The sequence below is a fragment of the Leptonotus elevatus genome, chromosome 2 (assembly GCF_054856555.1).
Source record: "Leptonotus elevatus isolate MCC_2025b chromosome 2, RoL_Lele_1.0, whole genome shotgun sequence".
Classification (NCBI taxonomy): Eukaryota; Metazoa; Chordata; class Actinopteri; order Syngnathiformes; family Syngnathidae; genus Leptonotus; species Leptonotus elevatus.
Window position 1 is genome coordinate 33478196 of NC_141240.1, and position 20966 is coordinate 33499161.

The 20966-nt window shown below is 42.4% G+C and overlaps 2 protein-coding genes across 3 annotated transcripts; both read right to left on the minus strand.

The window, feature by feature from the left end:
* Positions 1–1358: 1358 nt before the first annotated feature.
* Positions 1359–8015, minus strand: ttpal (tocopherol (alpha) transfer protein-like). Of its 2 annotated transcripts, none has more exons than XM_086070301.1 (7): positions 7904–8015; positions 7720–7802; positions 7402–7610; positions 6769–7012; positions 3732–3925; positions 3206–3316; positions 1359–2546 (listed from the first exon to the last, which is right to left on the minus strand). In XM_086070301.1, exons 3-7 carry the CDS (start codon positions 7591–7593, stop codon positions 2268–2270), a joined length of 1020 nt encoding a protein of 339 aa, XP_085926427.1. In that variant the 5' UTR covers positions 7594–7610; positions 7720–7802; positions 7904–8015; the 3' UTR covers positions 1359–2267. The 2 variants fall into 2 exon arrangements, with proteins under 2 accessions (XP_085926427.1, XP_085926428.1); XM_086070302.1 differs by having other exon boundaries at positions 7701–7802.
* A 680-nt stretch (positions 8016–8695) lies between these two features.
* On the minus strand, positions 8696–20796 carry hnf4a (hepatocyte nuclear factor 4, alpha). The gene is made up of 10 exons (XM_086067359.1): positions 20627–20796; positions 18779–18953; positions 18606–18700; positions 16605–16711; positions 16368–16523; positions 14443–14530; positions 14186–14338; positions 11648–11884; positions 10662–10784; positions 8696–9439 (listed from the first exon to the last, which is right to left on the minus strand). The coding sequence occupies exons 1-10, from the start codon at positions 20712–20714 to the stop codon at positions 9297–9299; spliced, it is 1365 nt and encodes a 454-aa protein (XP_085923485.1). The 5' UTR covers positions 20715–20796; the 3' UTR covers positions 8696–9296.
* Positions 20797–20966: the final 170 nt, after the last annotated feature.

Below are 20966 nucleotides of genomic sequence, written 5' to 3' on the forward strand. Positions count from 1 at the left end.
ATAACTGTTAAGATGGTCCATTTTTTACTATCTATGCATTTTTTTGCACAGAAAAAAAACGAAATTGGCATTCATTTTCAATATCATCAATACATTTTGGAGGAATCTGTAAATAATTGCTTTTTCATGGTAAAAATCGATAATTGCACACAAAGACTGAAAAGTCAATTTTCCATAATGTCACTATAAAGTTGTAGCATCATGACAATGGAAGCAAACTGCAGAAAAGATTGCACTGCTCGTCTCCTCCCCTTTCTAAACACTTTCGTCTCTGCAACACCAAAGCACGAGGCTTTTTGTTAAATGTCAAGTAAAGCTCAAGCTGTGAGATTACATCATATTTTTTCTTTTCCTTCTAAATGAATGAAAAGGTTCCTTCCAGAGGAAACCACCAACATTCAACCAGAATCTTGAAACCACATTTGAGGCAGAATCGAGACAACTGGTCACTGAAAAAATACTCATCATAGAACCGAGCGTGCGGAGATGAAATGCCGTCTAATCCATACAAGCGAGGCCACACAGAAGGAGCATGAAAGAAACGAGTCCCGTGTTAATGTTTCTGTGGCAACCGACCAAAAGAGACCTTCGGGCTCACGTGCTCGCTCTAATTTCATCCAGACACTAATGAACATGTTTCATCCATTCATTACGCACTTGCCACATTCCCAGCGCATTTTATTAGCAATTGTAAGAACACAGCTATAGGTTGGAACTCAAGGCAAACATTTCTTTGCAAAAATACAGTCTACGAGCCTCCACTGGTGTAAACGGATTTCTGATCAGTACTGCGTTTTCGGAATAAGAATGGACTATTTTAACTTTTCATTTTAGCAGGGTGCCATTTGGTCTCGTACCACCCCCTGCTGTCGACTGAAATTGACATCAAAGTTCCCTGGGGCTCACATTATGAACATCATGTGATCAAACAGAAAACAGGTGAGTCATGATATTCGCAATGCGAGCCCGAGGGAACTTTGGCGTTAATTCCAGTAGGCAGCAGAGGGCGGTAGAATTTCAAAATGGCTGCCCGCTGAGATTGATGTGAATTGATGGATTCATCGGATTATTTCTTAATCAACACAATATGCAAGACAATACTGCATTTATACTACTGGGGAACCACAGAACATGAGTGCAAAGAAAAATGTTGCCTTGAGTTCACCTTTCAGACACGTGTAAAAAAAAAAAAAAAAATGCTGTGTTCTTCCTTTGCTATCATCTTGAGAAACACACATCACATTATCAGTGGATGGACTTTAAAAGAAAAATTGATTATGGTAATGCATGAGAGCCGTTTGACCAATTTCGATCCCGTCCACACACTTGTACAACAACAAAAAAAACCCGCACAAGCAGACTTCATCATTTGACTTTACTGTTATATTCTGCTAGGCAATCACTGACAGCAACAGACATGCACAAAATATAAGAGGCAAGCTTTGTTCAAGTAAACAATAAGAAGCAGACGCAGCATTATGGCACCGAGACTTGGCAAAGTTGCAACCGAATGTTCAGTCGCTGGATGGGTCCATTTGACTTGTGTGGTCACCAAGGGCCTTAAAATGACAAAGGTCAAAATGGTTCTAAAAGGAAAAATAAAATCCAATATACAGTATATGACACGTATGCTGTCGCTCTCTTTCTCTCTGTGGTCCAGTACCAAATGGTTGGGAGAACCCTACACAACTGTAGCTTTGGTTAGTAGTAATGTATGCTGCTATTGCTTTAAGGCAATATATGAGCGGTTTACATTTGACACCAATATGATCCCAAACACTTCATTCATCGCTTGGAAATACTTTGCTCATTTTTAAATTCAAATGTTCTACTTTTATTTTTAATATAAAATAACAGCTGTAGAAGATGATGGAACAAGGCTTGAATTAATTTTTTTTCTTCTTTTTACAGCTTCATTGTGGGAGTCTAAGACTTGAGACAAACAGAGCACTGTTTATGCTGTAACATGGAGAAACATCCATAATTTAAAAAAAAAAGAAAAAAAGAGATGCCATCATTTACGGCAAATCATTTTTTTTGTCACACTCGCGTCACACGCCGCCTGCAGCTGATGACGGACTGAATGCACCGAGTGCCAACTACCCAACACTGACCATCCCACTCCAAATTAGCTGAGACAGGCGTCAGCTCACCCGCGAGCCTAGCGAGGATACACAAACTGGATGATTAGTAGAAAGAAAATGTCATATTAGCAACTTGCCCCCACTAATGGTCATTGCGTCGTAAGGGAGAACGTCCGGTGTTTGTCAGTAACACGAATAAAGTTGCGAGCGCAGCCCCCTGAAAGCGTCGTCATCCTGCCTGCCGGCATCGTGACCTGGGAACAGCGTGGACTCGGGCGGCACGGCGTCCTCCAGTGGATCGGGCTGGCAGAATTCCACTATGAAGTCCTCCTCTGAGTCCAACAGCAGTCTGGACCACGCGCGCATGTCCAGATGCGCGGCCGTGCCGCCATATTCCTCAGGCAGGACCGAGCGCGGAATATTCCGGTGCAGGGAGTGCAGGTCTGAGCTGTGGAGCAAGTACTGCAACAAGGAAAACAGAGAAATTCTTATTTGTCTCGTTTGAAATTGCCCCATTGAAAAAAAATAGAACAGTTTATAAAACAGAAAAAACAATTCTTCATTCATTATTTTGTTGTATTTGTATTCATGTATTAAAACCCTTGCTTAAAATCCCTGGGATTAACCTGCAAAAACTGCTCCACAAAATTTGAAGGTTGCTCCTCAAATAATGTAATTGATTAGCAAAACTGCTAAGGAAAATACAAATATTTTGAACCTTGCTAACTAATCATTTCCCAACATTACAAGAGTGTCATGGGGATGGAAGTATACGGTGTTCCTTCACTTTTCACTGGTGATATGTTCCAAGCACCGCCCACCCCCCACAACAGGTGAATTTCTGAAAAGTAGAGGTTGACATTTTTTTAATTATTTTATTTTAGGGGCGGAGTGGGGGGGGGTGTACACCTCTATTAAGCAATTACGTAAACAAATGCTCTTCAGACCAATTAGGAGACATTGAATAATTTCCAGTGGCACAAAACGTGAGCTCTCAAAGCACAGTGGCTGGGAATCATGAAACGTGATTTTTAGAAACTACTATTTTCATTTTCCCTCAAATAATCCTTTGTTAGGAGTTCAAATATCTGATGTGAGAGCACTCAAAAGAGACTAATTACCCTCTCTGCCATCTTCTCCTTCAGGAACGGCTTAATGACCGCAAAGATGCCTTTGAAAATCCGAGGCTCGTTAATGATGTTAACGGCCTTGATTCGGATTGGGAAGCCGTCCTGTAAATGAAAACAAACTCTTTTCAGCCGATCTGGATTTGTGTGCAAATATAAATAGCAAAGTGATGCGACAACAAAAAGGTGAAAAAATGACTTAACACTCAACAATAATAAAAATGCAGTATTTCCGGGGTTTTTTGCTCCCATTTTTCATGATCTGACCTCAAAGACGGAAGACTTTTTCCCATGTTCACAAAAGGCATACTTCTCATATTGTTCACAAATCTGTCTGAATTTACGTTAGAGACTAGAGAGCACTTATCCAAACAGGTTGGCCATATCCAGATGCTGATTATTGCACAAGTGCCCGATTTTTTAAGTTGAGCTCATGAAAAACGGAAGCAAAAACAAAAGTGTTGTGCTAATATTTTCAGTGATGATAGTATTAAAAAAATAATAAAAAAAACGTTCTTACCTGAAGGATGCTCACGACCTTTTTGGCGAGGAAAGGGCCTGGATTAGAAGCCTGTGACATACCGACGCCGGTGTAATCGGCTAAAATAACGATCCCATTGACTTGCGTCTCCTCTGGCTGGATCAGCTTCTCCAGTGTCAGATACATGGCCCTCACATTGTCAACAAACGGGTAATCGTTCGCTTTCCACTTTCCTGAATAACACACGCAACACAAAGAGTAGAAACCTCCCTTTTCTTTACTTTAGTAACTATAAAGCATATACAGCAGTAAAACGTTCATCCCAAATGGCCAATTATGGAATTTCTATGACTAGAGATATACAGCATAGTCTTGAAATTTGCATGAATCACCTGAAAACTGGCAGTTTGTTTGTCTATAAGAGTAAGTTTAACATTATCTTGGTTAAAAGGACCACATTTGATAGACTTTAACATTTCTTTCAATTTTTTTCTGTAAATTTACTCTCGATGATCAGCTCCATTGCAATCCTTTCACTGATGTTGTGGTGTGGCTAATGGAATGTTTTGTTGTGTTTTCAATGAAGAAATCAATGAAAATAAGACTATGAAATGTTTTGTTTTTCCTGGATTTTTGTTTGCATTCGCATACGTTTATTGGAACCTTACTGCTGTTATTTATTGAAAAACACACTTTAGTTTTTTTTGCCCTTTCTGAAACATTCTAACATTGCCACAAGATGGCACCAAATGCCTAATGGTTAGTGGTCCTTATTAGGCAAGATGGCGTCAAAATCCAAGAGGACTACTTTTCTATTAGACAGGACAGTGGCGCCATCTTGTAGCGTCTTAGTCAACAAAGTTGAAGTGACATGTTGACAGAGAGACAAGCTTTTTATGTCAGGGAGTTTATCTTAGGAGGTGGAAGAGGGTACAAGAATCATTACTTTTTCAAAATCAAAACATTTGTAAGGGTCATGTGGTAAGATGAGCCTGAATTTATATTCAAGATATTATATATTTCCTTTCAAGTATTATTATGGTTTACTAAACGAATGTTCAGTTCTAAACCTTAGAGCAGGGCACCAATTCCTCAACACGTTTTTTCGCTATTTGTGGCAGGGTTCCGTCTCCCTCTTATTTTGTATGCCCACGTTTGTTTACAGTTCACTGTTAATGACTTTGCCCCTTTTTATCCCAGTTTTCATGCCGAATATTGTGACTTGCCCCTTAATTTTGCCGCATACAATGCGCCATGCCAAGCCTTCATCATCATTCAGCCGGCTTTTATTTCTCATTGAGTGAGAGTCAAGCCGTGCGTTCATCAGTATTTTTTTGTGCATGTTTATTGAGCGTGGCTGCTAAATAAGCCACCATGGGGCCAAAGAAGGTTCCAAGTGCCAGCCCTTTGATAAAGACAGCAAGAAACAGAATTTAAGAAAGAACTTGTAGCCAAATAAGAAACGGGCATGCGTGTGGCTCATCTCGACAGGATTTATGGAAAGTCTGTATCACTTTTTTTTTTGGGGCGCAACAGGTGTCCAGTGACTCTTAAGATGGTCATAGAGCCAGTAAAAGACAAAAGGTGGTAACCACCAATAGAGGGGATTCCCCTTCCAAACAATAAGATCTCCTTTCTCTCAAATCCACATCATCTTCCACTACCAAGAAAAGTTATGTTCAATGTCTATTTATTCATTTCATCACTCATTTAGATTCATTTGACATTGTTTTCTGTGCGCAAAACTATAGTTGTTCTTAAAATTTATTGTTAGTTAATAGTTAGTGTCTGGCACAAAATAAGTTACATGATTCCAATCCTTATGGGAAACCCTGCTTCACTTTTCATGCAATGTGGTTGTCAGACATTGAACAAATTCATCAGAAAAACTGAGGCTCCACTGAACAAATCTGTTCTTGAAATGTTATAGAGGTAATGGGCAAATTGTGCACATTTCAGATACACCTAAATATTCACTGTCATTTTGACTGGAGGCGGAAGAGACATTCAATTGATATTGTGCTTATTATTGTGTTTGCGATATGCAATGATGTCGTGGACACTGCACACTTGACATTAAATGAACAAGGGTTTGTAATGATCACATAAGCGAAGTGCGCATCTCGGCAGCGCGGTGCATTATGGGTAGGCCGGCTGGTGGCCTGCTACCACCTTGTCATTGAAAACGTATGGAGTCTAACGGGGAAAGCGCTGATTTGGACCATTTCAACCGCTGGAAAGTCGATGTTTTTTATTGAATCTATTTTAAACATGAATAGTGTGTCGTTACTGACGACCCTCTGCCGGGACATGACAGTTAAGCCTATTTAAGTGCTTATTATTTGACTGAATGTGTGCACTTTATCGGGAGTTGGACCGAGGACACAACACCGGGACGCGATCAAGAGACGGGTAGAGCTTTCTTCACTGAAGGTTGAAGCAGGTTCTTAAATGACTGTCACTCCATTACGTACGTCCGCTAGCAAGCTTTGTGATGCTTCCGTCTGCTCCCTAGCTTTCAGGATATTGACAAAATAAATGTATTTTTTTTTTTATTATCAATTTTTGCCTCTTTTACGTCCGTTTGGATCTTTCTTTTCTGTCTGGAAATTGGGAAGTGAACAGAGATTTACAAGCGTACACTTCCGTCTTCTCCAGCTTTGCAATGGTGTTTTTTTTGCCGATAAACTCCATTAGGACAGTAAAAAATGGCACCAAGTGCACCTGTCGTTTTGTCACTTAAGGCTGTAAGTCGTTTAAACAATGTTTGCAAGCTTTAAGGTGTGCAGTTACGCAAACACTTTCAACGCTCGCCATTCAAATGACGGCTTTGTTTGGTAGTTTGTTTGTTTTTTAACTTGATTTTCACGCATGCGCAAACTTAATGTGCACTTCGCTTATTGTATGTAAATGTACTGTAACCTCATGTGGCAGCGAGTGGAGGTACAGAACTGTTTAAATCCCCATCATCAGCTCAATGGTGGTTGACAAAGATGAATAAATACATTTTGTGGCAATTGCACCTGTTTAAGTTATCAAAACGATTAGAGAGTTCCCTCTTAATGCAGATACCAACCTGGCCGGAGACAGAGGATGTACCTTCCATTCGGGTCCGGTTGAGGCAGGACTGTGAGAAAGCCCAAGTCCAGCACATGCTTCACCGTAGACGGCTTCAAGTCATGGAAGACCTCGGGCCAAGCTTTCCGTCCTGCGTGGTAATTTAGCAACAGCTGCAGGGCTCGGTCGTAGTCGAACTTCCTGGCCCGCAAGAAGCGCAGGAGGAAGGAGTCGTCTAGCCTTGTCCTGAGATTTGGCTGCTCCTGCGTATTCCAAGCAGAAAACCCCCCAAAACGAATTATTATTAATTTTTTTTAGAGCCCATATCAGGGGTGGGCACACTCGTTCCTCGAAGGCCGGAGTCCTGCAGGTGTTGGATGTGTCCCTTCTCCAACACAGCTGATATATGATCAGCTCATCAGCAAGCTCTGCATTAGCTTGGTAACGATCCTGTTGGCTGCTGAGGACCGAGTTTGCCCACCACTGGCCTATGCCGTAACCCACTTTTTGTTTGACCTGCAGTGAATTGTGAAAATCTACCTGTAATTTAGTCTTCAATAAAGCTAAAAATTTATATTTTCAGCAGGTACTCCGGCAGTGGCACATGCAAACTCAACACCGGATCACCAGAAATATTGAAATAAGTGAATACCTTTAGTATCATATCTCGTAGAGCTTGCACATCACGCAGACGCCATTCTGGTTTCTCCTGAAGCTCCTCCCGTGCCTTGGCCACCAGCTCAGGGCTCAGGGTGCAGGTGTAAATCGGTGGTGGGGGTCCAGGGAACCAGCTGTGTTCTAACGGGCTGACTGGAACGGACCTGAGAGCAGTAGACTCGGCCATGGACTGACTTTATGAAGCTGTTAAATTGGAAAGCAACGTAAGGTCACACAGCAGTTTCAAAACAATTGCTGTAAAAAATACAAAACAAACTGGAAATCCAAACAGACCACATAAGATCTTGCTCACGTTCGTTTAAAGAGGAACAGGTCAGTGCAGGTTCAAAACATCACTCGTCACCCACTGCATAGTTAATTTGATTTAGAATGACCCTGGAAATAAAGACAATGCGACATGCTCATGTCAGACTAAACGGATGAACATAAATTTAAAAGTATGATTCGTATGGGACTCTTGGAAGTTAAATACTCACCTTCAATATTCGCCACGACGACCGCAAAAGTGATAAAAATCACAACTGAGCTTTCGGTTACAAACACTCAGTTAATTATTTCCGGGTAGAAAAATCACGAGCTCTCATTGGCCAATGAGCTTCACGTGAGCCACTATACGGAAGCGATTTGTTTTGCCGCAGTTGACGCAGACTTTTAGCGCCAGCGTTGAAAAAACAACAACAAAAAACCCACATATCTGTCATTTCAATTTACAAAGTACAAACAACAACAACAACAACAACATTTCGACCGACTTAAAGTAATAAAAATGTTTCCCTTCTTTTGAAAAGCCATTAGGGCTTTCCCCCAAAGTACACGAGAGCGCTACTGTTTTTCTGTTATGGTAAGTGCAGTTTTGTTTTGTGTGTTTGTGCTCTGTGCATGTATTACATTACGTTTATTTATTTATTTGGCCTTGAAAAGATTGCGTGACGAGGGCAATTTTTCAACGAGCAGCTTCATACTGTAGATGGCAGAATTTGCCATGCTCCGAACTGGAGTTTAGGCTGAAATGTATGTGGTAGATACCTTTTCTATTTTCCTTTTTTGTACAATGATTTTATGGCTGCTTATCACTCCAAAGTAACATGTTATCAGTAACCCCACACTGTCACGTTGCACCATCTCTTATATCTGTTTCATTTTCTCTACTGTTTGTAAAGCATACCTGTTAAGCATACAACAAATGCAATGTAAAAATAGACCTTGATTTATTAGTTCATCTTCACATTGTACGGCAACACATTTGCCCACTTTTAAGGCAGTTCAGGTTACAAGGCACACTTGACTTTATTGTCAGTTAAAACATGACATGATGAAAGTATTAAACACAAAATACATACATGCAAAACAAAACTGGAGAACCTATTCATTGTGCCTGCTTGTGAAAAAGTAGTTTTGAACACATTACTTCTTTCTAGTAAATGAAACAGATGTTTTGGTCTGGCCAGCTTTAGCTTGGATGTAATGCATTTGTGACTTGACAGTATTTATTTATTTTAATCACAGAAGAACATGAAATATCAAAACACATAAGAGAATGCCAAGCCCTGTAACATTCATTAAATACTGACATGGTTCCATTGCCATGTCGACCATGAGCTTTTTTCGGCACACGATGAGGACATGCACAAGAAAGCCACGTTGGCCATCCAGAAACTATTTACACAACAGAACAACGTTCCAAATGGCACTCATACAGCAGTTTTTTTTCTGGTATTAAACTGCAGTTTAAGTGTGGTAGACTCAAAATAGAATCATGTAATTACTTTCAAGGCACTTAGCTACTTTATGTTTCAGTCAACATGACAGCTACAAAGCTGTTTATTTTGAAAATAGTAAAAAAAAACGCAACCAGTCAAATAAGGCTCATTAGATGGCCTCTTGCTTGGTGATAGTCGGCTGAGGGATTGAAGTTGGCTGCTTGGGGACAGTGGCTATGACCCCTTGAGCTATTTTGTAATGTTCTGAGCTGGACGCTGTAGGCGGAGACGGTATCGGGGTTTCCGGAGTGGCTGTAAAGTGGAACACAAAGCAACAAGAGCCAGTAAGTAAAAGAGGGTGAGCGAGAAAAACTGTTCTCTATTTGCTCCCCTGCGGGAAAAACATATCTCAAGACAACACTATTTTCAGATAAAGAACAAGCACTTTTGTGAAATTTCTCAGCGCATTAAACATGTTAACAAAGAATAACAGAAGTTTTCTTTGACAAAGTAAGCCAGATTAGTTTGCATGAAGAATTTCAAGGATTACTGCGCCAAGCCCTTTCAGCTACAAACATGACGACAAGGCTGTACAGGGAGTTGGGAGGGAAATATCTGCAGCACGTTCCAATGAATGGAAATCCAGCTGTCACAAAATGTCAAACTATCCTATTTGCTCTAATTAGCAACATGACAAGCGGCTGCCATCCTTGTGGAATTTTATGAAGAAAAAAACCATGGAATGAGCGCTATAAAAGCCTCCAAAATCTTCCATAACAAATAAATTCAGAAAAAAACAATTGATGACTAAAGTACATGACCTGACCTATTCTCCTGCCCACACTGTTCTTCTCTCAAATAATCCTTTTGCGCTGAGTCGAGTTTTAAGGGCAACATCACGGTAATTTTGACACGCTATCTTGGAGAACCTCTTGGAATTTCGGCCCATACGAGCTTATTGGTGGATATTTTGAACTGAAACTCATCAGCCAATCGGAGAAAGGCTTCCCTGAGGTGCAAACAGAACAGAAGAGATATATTGACGGATAATCACATTAGACTGTTTGAAGGCGTTTTGGGCCATATTTTCTATTGGCAATATCACATTCCACATATCACATCACAAAAACATTCTCCCAAAAGGCAACTTTTTTTTTGACGCAATTTTTTTTTTCTATTTCTCTGGAACCCATCATCTGATTTTGAAAATTCTTTGCTGCATTGCTCCAGGTTCAAATGACCCGGTCCAACCACACTCAGTATTTTGACTTGCTGTCATTTTTGGGAAATCTTGTCAGGGAGTCAGGAATGATGAATGATTGCGAATGCAGTTACAGTATTTGAAATCATTCACTCGTTCTTTACTCCCTAATCACTACAAAATTATTTTGACTGGACATTTTTGGAACTATCTGAGCCCACAATTGCAAATCCAGCCAGAATCCATCCAGACTTTTTTTGACAGACTCATTTTTGTAATACTGTCATGTTGAGTCTAATTTCTTTCTTTTTTTCCCCTTTTTTTTGTACGTACAGATTTGTCCATTATGGATGGGCGTGGGCATGTTGCTGGCCACGATGACGTTGCTGCTGAGGTGCTCCTGAACCAGGTGAGGGTGAAGAGAATGAGGTGCATGTGGTGCTTCATTGGTAGAGCCTGGAAAACAATAAATGTTTAATACTAATCATTTTCTATCAACAACTGCGGTAATCCAGTAAACCATCTCTTGGACCAGAAGATAAAAAAACATATTATTTACATACACACTGCAAGTAAATTAAAACAAATTGCTTAATGCTAGAAGAGTTGTAGGTGACGATTCTGGACACTTGTTTACATATACGACAGACCAACCCAGACCGTAGTAGAACGCTCAGTATCGTGCCAGGCCCATTTTGTCTACGGTGGCCTGAAATGAGGCTGCCGTAACTGCCGGGAACATCGTGTAAATGCAAAAAGTTGACATAAACGTATCCTGAATATACATACATTTCCTTTATGGACGATTTGTGGGTTGGTGCTGAAGGTTCGAGATTTGACTTTAATGGCTTTTACCTTCTTGCGAATGATCACGTCTGATCAAAGTGACTGCTGCTGCTAGTTTGTCTTTATTAGCACTATTAGGATCTAGTTGACAGCACTCAATGGTTTCGACCAATACTCAGAACATTGCCAACGTATAAGAAGATCTAAGAAGGAGAATTGTAGTTTTACACAGGTCAAGGAAACTCAAATTGTCAGATGAAACCGGGAAGTACCAAGTGTTACCAACAAGTGTTACTGTCCACAGTGAAGCGGTTTTTACATTGCCATGGACTGAGACTCAGATGAGACCAAGCTTCTTAAAGGCTAACATTTGTTGCTTGATCAATCTTGACTTCCTAAAACCATTTTGAATTCGCACTCCGTCATAATATAGCAGTATTTTATTGAATGGAGCTTTTTTGTTTTCTTTTCTATTGTACTACGGATGAGACAATGCACTCTGAAGTCCAGGACTTCAACCACTAAGCACTCACCTCCGAGAAGCATCTCCTGCAGAAGATTGTCAATCTTGGCCACTCCGAAAAGTTTGACAAACTGGATTTGTTCAATCATCTGCCAGGTGATGCTCTGCAGCGTCGGCAACAGGAGGAGCAGTTCCCCGAAACGTCCGCGGGAGTCGTATTGCCGGTCGTTGATGTAGTCCTCCAGGCTGACCTGGACTTGGTATCGCATTCGTTTGATCTTTCCGGGGTCACTCAGACCTTTTGCGTCTGTGGGCAAACACAAGCCATGTATTTGCGGGGGAAATAGTCACGACTGCACAGTCTTATTGGCTCAACTTTAGAACTTTTCACCATGAGGTCACATGTACTTCCAGGTGGCAAAAGTTCAAGTAATCTGATGAGAAACAAAGGCCTCCATGTCATTTGACCAAGGTAGAACAATTAATCTACACAATATCTACAGTACAACTAAGTAGGGGTGGGAATCTTTGAATGTCTCACGATTCGATTCGATTCAGATTTTTGGGTCTGCGATTCGATTCAGAATTGATTTTCGGTTAGGATGATTTTTTGATTCAAAATGATTTGATTGACAATGACTTTTGCTTCAATTTATAGATGTGCAAAGAATCGTAATGATCTACTCCAGTCTGACTCGCTAATGCTAATTAGCGCGCTACTCGTGGCACTTTTATCACTGAAAAGAACGGTTACACGCTGCTGCAAAAAAACAACTTTTATTGGAATAACTTGATAGTGACTTTTTCCTTCTACTCTTTTTTTTTTTTTTTTTTTTTTCTTTAAGAGCTCAGTATTGTTCATTCGGAAATGTCATCATCATTGCTCTTTTTTTTTTTTTTTTTTTTTTTTTTTTAATATATATATATATATATATATATATACACATATATACATACATACATACATATATACATACATACATACATACATTTTTTTTTTTGTGTGTGTGTGGGTGAGTATGTGTGTGTGCGTGCGTGCGTGCGTGCGTGCGTGCGTGCGTGCGTGCGTGCGTGCGTGCGTGCGTGTGTTTGTTAGCTCACCAGAAAACCTATTAGAAAAAAAAAATCTCATACCGTTCACCTAAATCGAACACCAGGAGACCCGAGGGGACCGAAGAAAACCAAGGAAGGTGAAATCCAGCACCGACCAGACACCCCCCACCAGAACTCCTCCCCAGCCCAAGAAACATCCAGACCCCAACAAATCCAAAAAACATAAAATCAGGGAGGCCTCAAGAGACCAACGGAGAGACCGAGAAAAGGAAGGAAGGACAGACGAAGCCGCGTGAGATCCGAGACACCAGCCTCCACCGATTCAATAACCTGAGGAGGAAACAGATTGTGTCTGAGTTTCGGTAGATGCTGGTGTGGTGGATCTGGCATGCATGAAAATCTCCACCAAAGAGGGGAGCCGTCGACCCCCGCCGGAACAGAGCAAGCGCAACACCTCAGGGCCCCCCAGGCCGCGGCAGCGCCAAAGGACGACCCCCGGGCCCCACCAGGGCCACCGGCCGGAGAGCAAACCCAGGAGCAGGAGCGCCCCCCGCCCCAACACGGCCCGCGCCCCCGGCCCAACGCAGCAGGACGGGGCACTGCAGGCCCACCAGGCACCCCACCGGCCCCCAACCCCCGCCCCCCCCACAACCCCCCGCCCCCCATCCACCCCCGCCACCCACCCCAACCCAGCCCCAGCCGCCCCCATGCCCCCAATCCCCCAGACACCCCCCACACCCAGCACCCCCCACCCCGCAACCCCCACCACCGCCCCCCCCAACAAAGCCGCCCCCCCCCCCCCCCCCGACCCCACCCCGACCAACCGGCAGCCCCCCAACCCCCGACCCCCAGCCCCCGGGGACCACCCGCACCCAGGCACCGGCGCCGAAGAGGGGCCGGACAGCGGAGCGGAGAGGGCAGCCGCGCCCACCCCACCCCCCGCCGTGTGGAAGGACGGAACACCGGGGGCAGAAGGGGGAGATGGGGGCACCGGAGGGCGGCCGACACCCCCGAACCCCAGGCCCAGCGGGGGAAGGCCCCGGTCGTCACCCCAGCGTTCTTTGTGAAAATTAACCCCTGTTACTGAGTCCGCCAGCTCGCGAACTCTCTTTTTCCTTCTACTCTAATGTGGCTACAACTTAACAGTGTATCAGACCGCGTGGAACCACACTGCCCCTAAGTGGCCAAACCGAGTACAACATGAACAGCGCTCCCAATAAAGGCACACACAAACAAAGACAAGACATATAAAATAATTTAAATAAAATCAATTTTGGGACATTTAAAATGGATTATGAATCATACTAAATGAGAATCGCGATTCTTATGATTCTTACTTAGTAGTTTTCAGTCTTTGTACATTTTCGTCAATTATCTTTAAAAATGTATTTGACTTTTCTGTTACTCGGCCGAATACTCTTTCCAGACTGAAATGAATGGTCATGTTCAAGTATGCTAGCCATTATGTTTTGCTCGCATTCTGCCACCCGAAGTACCCCAGCCAGCGCCTATTGTTTACAAACATTAATGGCTGAAAAGATCTACTCTATAATACCTGGATCAAAGAAAACGATGGCCTTCAAGCAGGCATATTCGTTATCATCTATTTGAAGCTCTTGGAAAGGAAGCACCAGCTCATCCAGGATCCTCACAGCCACCCGGGCTACCTCCGGCTCTGGGCAGTTCCTGGGAATGATGTGATCGTTTCCTGAAACACAATCAACTCTTACTATGACCACAAGAACCGCAAGATTCACGTGAGATCATCTTGATAACTAGATTGGACAAAAATGGCATGGGTGCTGGTATTACCTAATAAGAGGATATCTTTGTAGAGCATGGACCTCTTTGCAGCACCAAGCAACAGATGTTCTCCAGCATGAGCTCGAAGCAATGCCACCTGAAATAGTGATGCAATTTTTCACTAATTCTGCTCATAAAAAATAAAAGTAGTTGTATAGGCAGGCCCAGACATGACACGGGGGGGGGGGGGGTGTGAGCTTGTAGCTAAGTTGTGGACAGGAAATAGATGCAGGAGTATGACATTATTAGTAACTTTGCTAGAAACTGCGAAGCGCGATGTCCTCGACAGGTTTTCGAATTCAGATTTTTGTTTTCATTTACAATACAAGTGAGGTGACAAGGAAATACTTATAGGAAAGGCAGTTCTAATCTAAACACGCTTAGCAGGAATGCTTAGCCTGGATGCAACATTGATTTATAACATAGGTCACTCCTGACCAACCTTTATGAAAGGATGTTACACATAATCCTTGAACACAGCAACATCAAAAGCAACAGGACACCGATCAAGTTTACTGCAGCTTCACACTAGTGCAGGGGTGGGAAAACTCGGTCCTCGAGGGCCGGAGTCCTGCAGGTTTTGGAGGTTCCCATCTTTCAACACAAGCTGATTCTAATCAACAGGATCGTTATCAGGCTTATGCAGAGTTTGCTGATGAGCTGATCAATTATCATATATTAGCTGTGTTGGAGAAAGGAAACATCCATTCCAAAACCTGCAGGACTCCAGCCCTCGAGGACCGGGTTTGCCCACCACTGCACTAGTGACTTTTTTCAGCAATACGCGCCGTCACACAATGACGTCAGTCAAGAAAAGTGAAGCGGAACTGATTTTAAACAGTGAGCCTTTTCCGATGTTTCAAAGGAAGCACCTTTTCATCTTGCCTCAACCAATGACCTTTTCTGTTTCCCGAAGCACAGTTCCTGACCATGCGCTCGATTTGTTATGCCTGGATGAGACTAAAAGATTTGAGCCCTGTTCTTGGCCTAATCTGCTATCATTTTGTTGGGAATGACAAAATTTACTGTAGTGTGACATAACCCATGATCAACCATTTGGCGTCATGACGGCAAAATGAAAAGTCTAGCGTGTTTGATTTGTTTGGATATCAACGAGAACGCTACAACCGAGCACTTTGACTCTGAGGATTACATCTTGCAACGGTGCCTCGCCTTCCTTGGTCACTGTTGTCATTTCTCAACATGGTTGTTTAACTGTTATATTTGCTAGTGGTAACATGGTTATTGTTACAGTATATCCATATATACACACTTTTCCTGTTCCCCGCGAGTTAATTTGACAAGATGATGGGAAAAGATGGGTTTTGTTGACATTGTAACACATTTGACTTGTAGTCTGACCCGGGTGTTACCCCACAGTCCGGGAATGACAATATCATTCATTTGTATTTTGGGAACACATTATACCTATTTTGTGACCACAAATTAGTAATCTGTGCACACGATGTGTGTATATTGTGGCTGCAATTAAAATATATATATTTTTAAATCTTCCCCCTGTCACTTTTGTGGCTGTGTTGTTCGCTATTTTGGAGTCTGCGAGGAAAACAAATCCCTTCCCAAAACAAGATCCGCAAATGAATTACCAAGAGTTGGTGATCACACTGTTAATGATTTAACTTTTTTCCTCCAAGAACGGATATAACTTTAAAACCTGCTCATCATTTTGTAACTGAGGATTAAAATACATTAACCACTCTGCATGGAGCGTGTACGCTCACGAGTGCTCAGCAAAGCCTCCTCCTCCTCCTCACTGCAGGTTTCAATCATTTAGCTTGTTTTCTGTCAGCACGTTTGGAGAGAACTTATTTGGGTGGCCGTGTGTCTTCTGGATGGATGTTAGCCCGGCAGTGGGCTGGTTGATGAGTGACCAGAGTGTCTATACAACTATGTACACTGTGTCTGAGTCTTACCTGGTCATCCAGGGGCAGGTCACAGAAGGCCGGGATGTACTTGGCCCACTCCACCAACACCAGCAGCTGCTGTTTCATGGACTCGCACACGTCCGTGATGGTGGCGATCTTTTTGGTGCGGATGTCGCCGTTTAGGATGGGCGCGGGTGAGGTGATCTGAACAGGGCGGGGTCGAAGCAGCGTGTTACAGGACTTTCTCGTTCGTGGTCATTAACGGGCATTAACGAAGGCCTGTACCTGTTTTGACAGCACGTCTGCTTGGATGAGTGCATTGATGGAGGGTAAACTGCTGTCTTCGTAGCTGGATCTTCTGGTGCTGATGCGGTCTCTTTCGTTCTGCACAGCTGCACACATTCATACGTGTTACACGCAAGCTGAGAGGCGCCACAAACCACTAAGGCCTTCTCTGCTGGCCCAAACACCATAAGAAGCGCTAACCTTCATTTGCAGCATGAATTCTGTGCCATATTTGTATCTCAAATCATCTTTGCCCATTGAAATGAATGTTCCAGCCCCTCTCAAAAAAAAAAGACCAAAATACATTTTAACATGTTTTTTTAGAGGTGCAATAATTCACCAATTAATCAGAAACTAATTTATTATCAAAAACTATTTTGATGATCCATTAACCCAATTAAGTAATTGTATTTTCATTCTCTCATAGGTAAATATTGTCCAATTTCTGTAGACCTCCATGAACGCAGACTGGTTTTTCTCTTTGTGTTAAATCAAAATGAGACATTTGCAAACATCTGTTTTGACTTTGCAAAACTCTGATCAACAGTTTGTCAGTTTTAATCCAATTCATCGATTAATCTAAAAAAGAATCATCAGATTAATCGATTACAAAAATAATTATTAGTTACAGATGTAATTTTTTTCATAAGAAAAAGTGCACTGGAAAGTATTGTACGTTTTAAAAACACAAGGTCGTAACATTTGTGCAACACATAACCTGCAATTACTGAAAATGTGAGGCTAAAACACAACTCTACCTAATGTATTATCCTTTGTTTGACGAGTGGTAGCTCAAATCCTGAAAAACTTGTAAGAGAAGGCACTCGTATCTCAAGGTGTCACTGCGTATGCAGTGTTTCTCTTGGCTGCACTGCCTCCAGCACATGTGCATTCGAATTTTTCATTTTATTTTTGAATGAATGTATTAATTAGTTAAATTTATTATTTAATTTATTTGTAATTTAACATAATTTAATAAATATATTTTTATTTAATTATTTAAATTACTAAATTATATATATATATTTTTTTTCATTTCTAATTTTAGTTTTCTTTAAAGCAACACTAAGGAACTTTCAGTTTATGTTGATTATGCCGACGCCATATGGACAAAAGCGGTAATGTTATGCCTGAAGGAAGACCACATTTCCCATGAGGACAAGCGTATTGCGTCGTTTTTGAGCTCACGCCAGTCAAATTGAATTGTGTCTTTGTAACGAATGTGAAAAGGGGGAAGTGACATATGCCATAAAGCAGTCAGCACATTTGTAGTTGTTTGTGTGGCAGTGCTCCTACCATCTTCCTCAAAGTTGTTTAGTGCCAGTAAAAAGGATACAGACCCCCTCAGACCATGGCAAAGGTACCAACTAGTTTTAAGTCGATGTTTCATCAGAAAAGTTATGGAAATATGTTATTAAGGTTGAAAAGTTCCTTAGTGCTACTTTAACCCCTCAGATTTCAAATTCGCCTCACCCGATGAGGTCAGCATTTTTCTCTCCTCTGATTGGTTGGTCACAGAGAGCTAAGTTGGGCAAGCAAAGCACATCTGTGCACATGATTAAGTATAATGAGCAACATCGGATCTCCTCATGATTTACTTTTTTTTTTTCATGTTTTTAGATAAATACTGATTGTGAATGCTGTTTTATGGCGTTTCATTTTAGTATTGCTGGTTTCTGTACTGCAGTTGTGAGAAGCTAGTGGCGGTATTCAGTCCGCACTGCCACAAAGGCAGTAAAAGTCAAACTGTGTGCCTAAAGAGAGGCTGCTGAGTCATGTCTAAAGAAAAATAAGACTTCCAAGGCTGTTATGTTTATCAGTATATGGCTATTATTGCTGAGAGGTGTTTGCTCAGCATAAGCTGCTCAGAGGCTTGAGCGGCTCGTGGAGTGATCATTAACAAACAACTCCTCTTTAGGTGTTGCGACACACCCGACCAAGCTCAGCGCTGTCACTATCGTGAGGGAAGCGCACGTTGACGTTCATGCTTGACTCTCGTACCTTCCTTCTTCATGCCAGCCCTGAAGCATTTCTTCAGTCTGCAGTATCGGCATTGATTTCTCTTGTCTTTGTCCACAATGCATTGTCTGTTGAACCTGCACAAGTTACATTTTGTGCTGTCATTCAGTCACCAAAGACACCCAATACGTATTGCTCCTTCTTTGGGATCCCACCTGCACGAGTACATGTGGTTTTTGCGGACGCTGCGGCGAAAGAAGCCTTTGCAGCCGTCGCAGCTGGATGCGCCGTAGTGCTTGCCCGTGGCCCTGTCCCCGCAGATGGCGCACAGGCTGCCTGCCGTCAGGTGGCCCGCGGCGCTCATGTTGGTGCTCTCAGCCGGCGAGGAATCTGCGGAAGCACGCCGCCACGCTCCAGTTCATACCAGGAAGTGTCAACAGGCTTGCGAAGGCTCTAAAATCTTTCTCAGAACTCACCAGAGTAAATTAAGAAGGGGCATTTTGGAAAGATTCCAAATTGGAGACTTTGTATGGGAATTAACCGGGAATTCAGGGAAAATTTCATGGCATGGTACCATATTCAAGCATGAGTGTATAGCGGCGACACAAGCAGACATCCATGCAAAATAGACAGCTCTACTTGCCCACATATGAGATTTCCTTCATTGCTCCATTTTTGTCCCATTTCATTGCTTGCTTTAGTTTAAAATTGTAAATTCATGCTTCCTTCCCATAAATTCCCAGCAAATTCCCATGGAAAGTTTCCTACCTGGAATTTTTTCGGAAATTCGCAAGTCTACAACAGCAGCAAAGACGATGCTCACAAATTGCTGATCAAAACAATCAAGAAAAGTTATGGCGATCGCTTCCCCTCCTTGAGGAGCTCACGCAACAAGAGACGCTGAGTCAACAGCACAGGTGGCAAAAGTATTCACAATCTGTAATTAAGTAGAAGTACACATATTGCTAAAGTAGGAGTACTGATTCAAAGCAAAGTAGTGAGGACTCCAAAATTCATGAATATTCAAAAAACATTTTGATAACTTGGCACAACACTCACATTCTACTTTAGTAGTACTGATACCTGTGGGGGGGAAATTTGGTTAATTCCGCATGTTGTCAGTTAAAAGCTAGCTAGCGTTGCCTTGACTTTTATCAAAATAATGTGTACCTGTAACTTTGCTCACATTGTCAACTGATGAACCAAAAAAAAAATGCAAGATTGATAACAACTGAAAAAATTTACCTTACTTGTTTTTTTTAGATCAGATACTCTGAGCTCGTGCTTTTTAAATTGGCACAAGACGCAAACTTATTTGCAACAAATCATTCTTTTAGCAGACCATATCAAACTATTTTCATCAGGAGGGTCATGGATGGGGAATATCCTGTTTCTCTGAATCTGTTGCCATCGTGGTTAACCCTGTTTTTTCCATTCTCAAGATCTCAATTAATCAAGATCATAACCTTGATTGATTTAATCGCTCTGTATTTACATGTTTTTTTTTTTAATGTTGTGTTGTCATCTCTGGACGTAGAAAGTTCAGATATCTGTTTTCCAATGAAAATAGTCAAAGAAAGATAGAAATATCCAAATGAAGTACAGATACCTGAAAAATATCGACAGTAATGATGTATTTGTACTTGATTACTTCCCTCTGTTGGTCTACAGAGCATCACGAAAGTAGGTTAGCTTCAATCTGATGAGTGGCGACATTTTTCCTGAAATCTCCCGACTGGCTCAATCAATCACACTACAACGTGACGCGTCTATTGATTGAAGCAGGCGAGCGGGCCTGGCATGAAAAACAACTCTTGGGAAAAGATTTGCAGCTTCTTCACAGTCAGGATGGCAGCCAGGCGTCATGGGAGAGTGCACCTTTGAAATAGGTGGAAGCACTTAAGGTATAAAAAAAAAAAGAAGAAGTCATGATTATGGACTTGGGTAACAGAGCATTTAACAGGAACGGCCCCACTCAAGCTGGTGAAATGAAGCCAACCGCATCCGTGTCGCTGCTAAATTCAGGCAGATGACTCTTGAGGTGTTGAGAAAGTTGCGCTCACCTGCGCCCATGGCCAGCACGTGCATGTTTTCAAACTCCAACGTGGTGTACGCCGGGTCCAGGGCCTCGCTGTAGTCTGCCATGTCCATGTCTGCCAAAACGATCAGCCTCTACCTGATACTGTGATGGAAAGACTCGTCCCAGAAGCTAATGTGCCCCCCCGCCACCCTGCTCCTTCTACCTCTCACCCCCCTCCCTTGAACACGTCCAGCCACCCCCTCCCTCTTTTGGCCCGCTGGCTCCACCCAGACGTGGGGTAGCTCCCCAACTTGACGGAGAGCTGACAGGCGACTGACATGAGCTGGCCTCCTTCCCTCGTGCCGCTAACCAGCCAAGAGGCG

What these genes read in the sequence shown, in the direction of transcription:
- ttpal (XM_086070301.1), bottom strand. Translation starts at nt 7,593, where the DNA reads ATGGCCGAGTCTACTGCTCTCAGGTCCGTTCCAGTCAGCCCGTTAGAA. An exon ending in TACGAGATATGATACTAAAG is followed by an intron (nt 7,013 to 7,401) that starts GTATTCACTTAT and finishes TGGAATACGCAG; the next exon opens with GAGCAGCCAAATCTCAGGAC. An exon ending in AGGTCGTGAGCATCCTTCAG is followed by an intron (nt 3,317 to 3,731) that starts GTAAGAACGTTT and finishes TTTCATTTACAG; the next exon opens with GACGGCTTCCCAATCCGAAT.
- hnf4a (XM_086067359.1), bottom strand. Translation starts at nt 20,714, where the DNA reads ATGGACATGGCAGACTACAGCGAGGCCCTGGACCCGGCGTACACCACG. An exon ending in CATCGTTTTCTTTGATCCAG is followed by an intron (nt 11,885 to 14,185) that starts GTATTATAGAGT and finishes GTTTGCCCACAG; the next exon opens with ACGCAAAAGGTCTGAGTGAC. An exon ending in GCAGGAGATGCTTCTCGGAG is followed by an intron (nt 10,785 to 11,647) that starts GTGAGTGCTTAG and finishes ATTGTTTTCCAG; the next exon opens with GCTCTACCAATGAAGCACCA.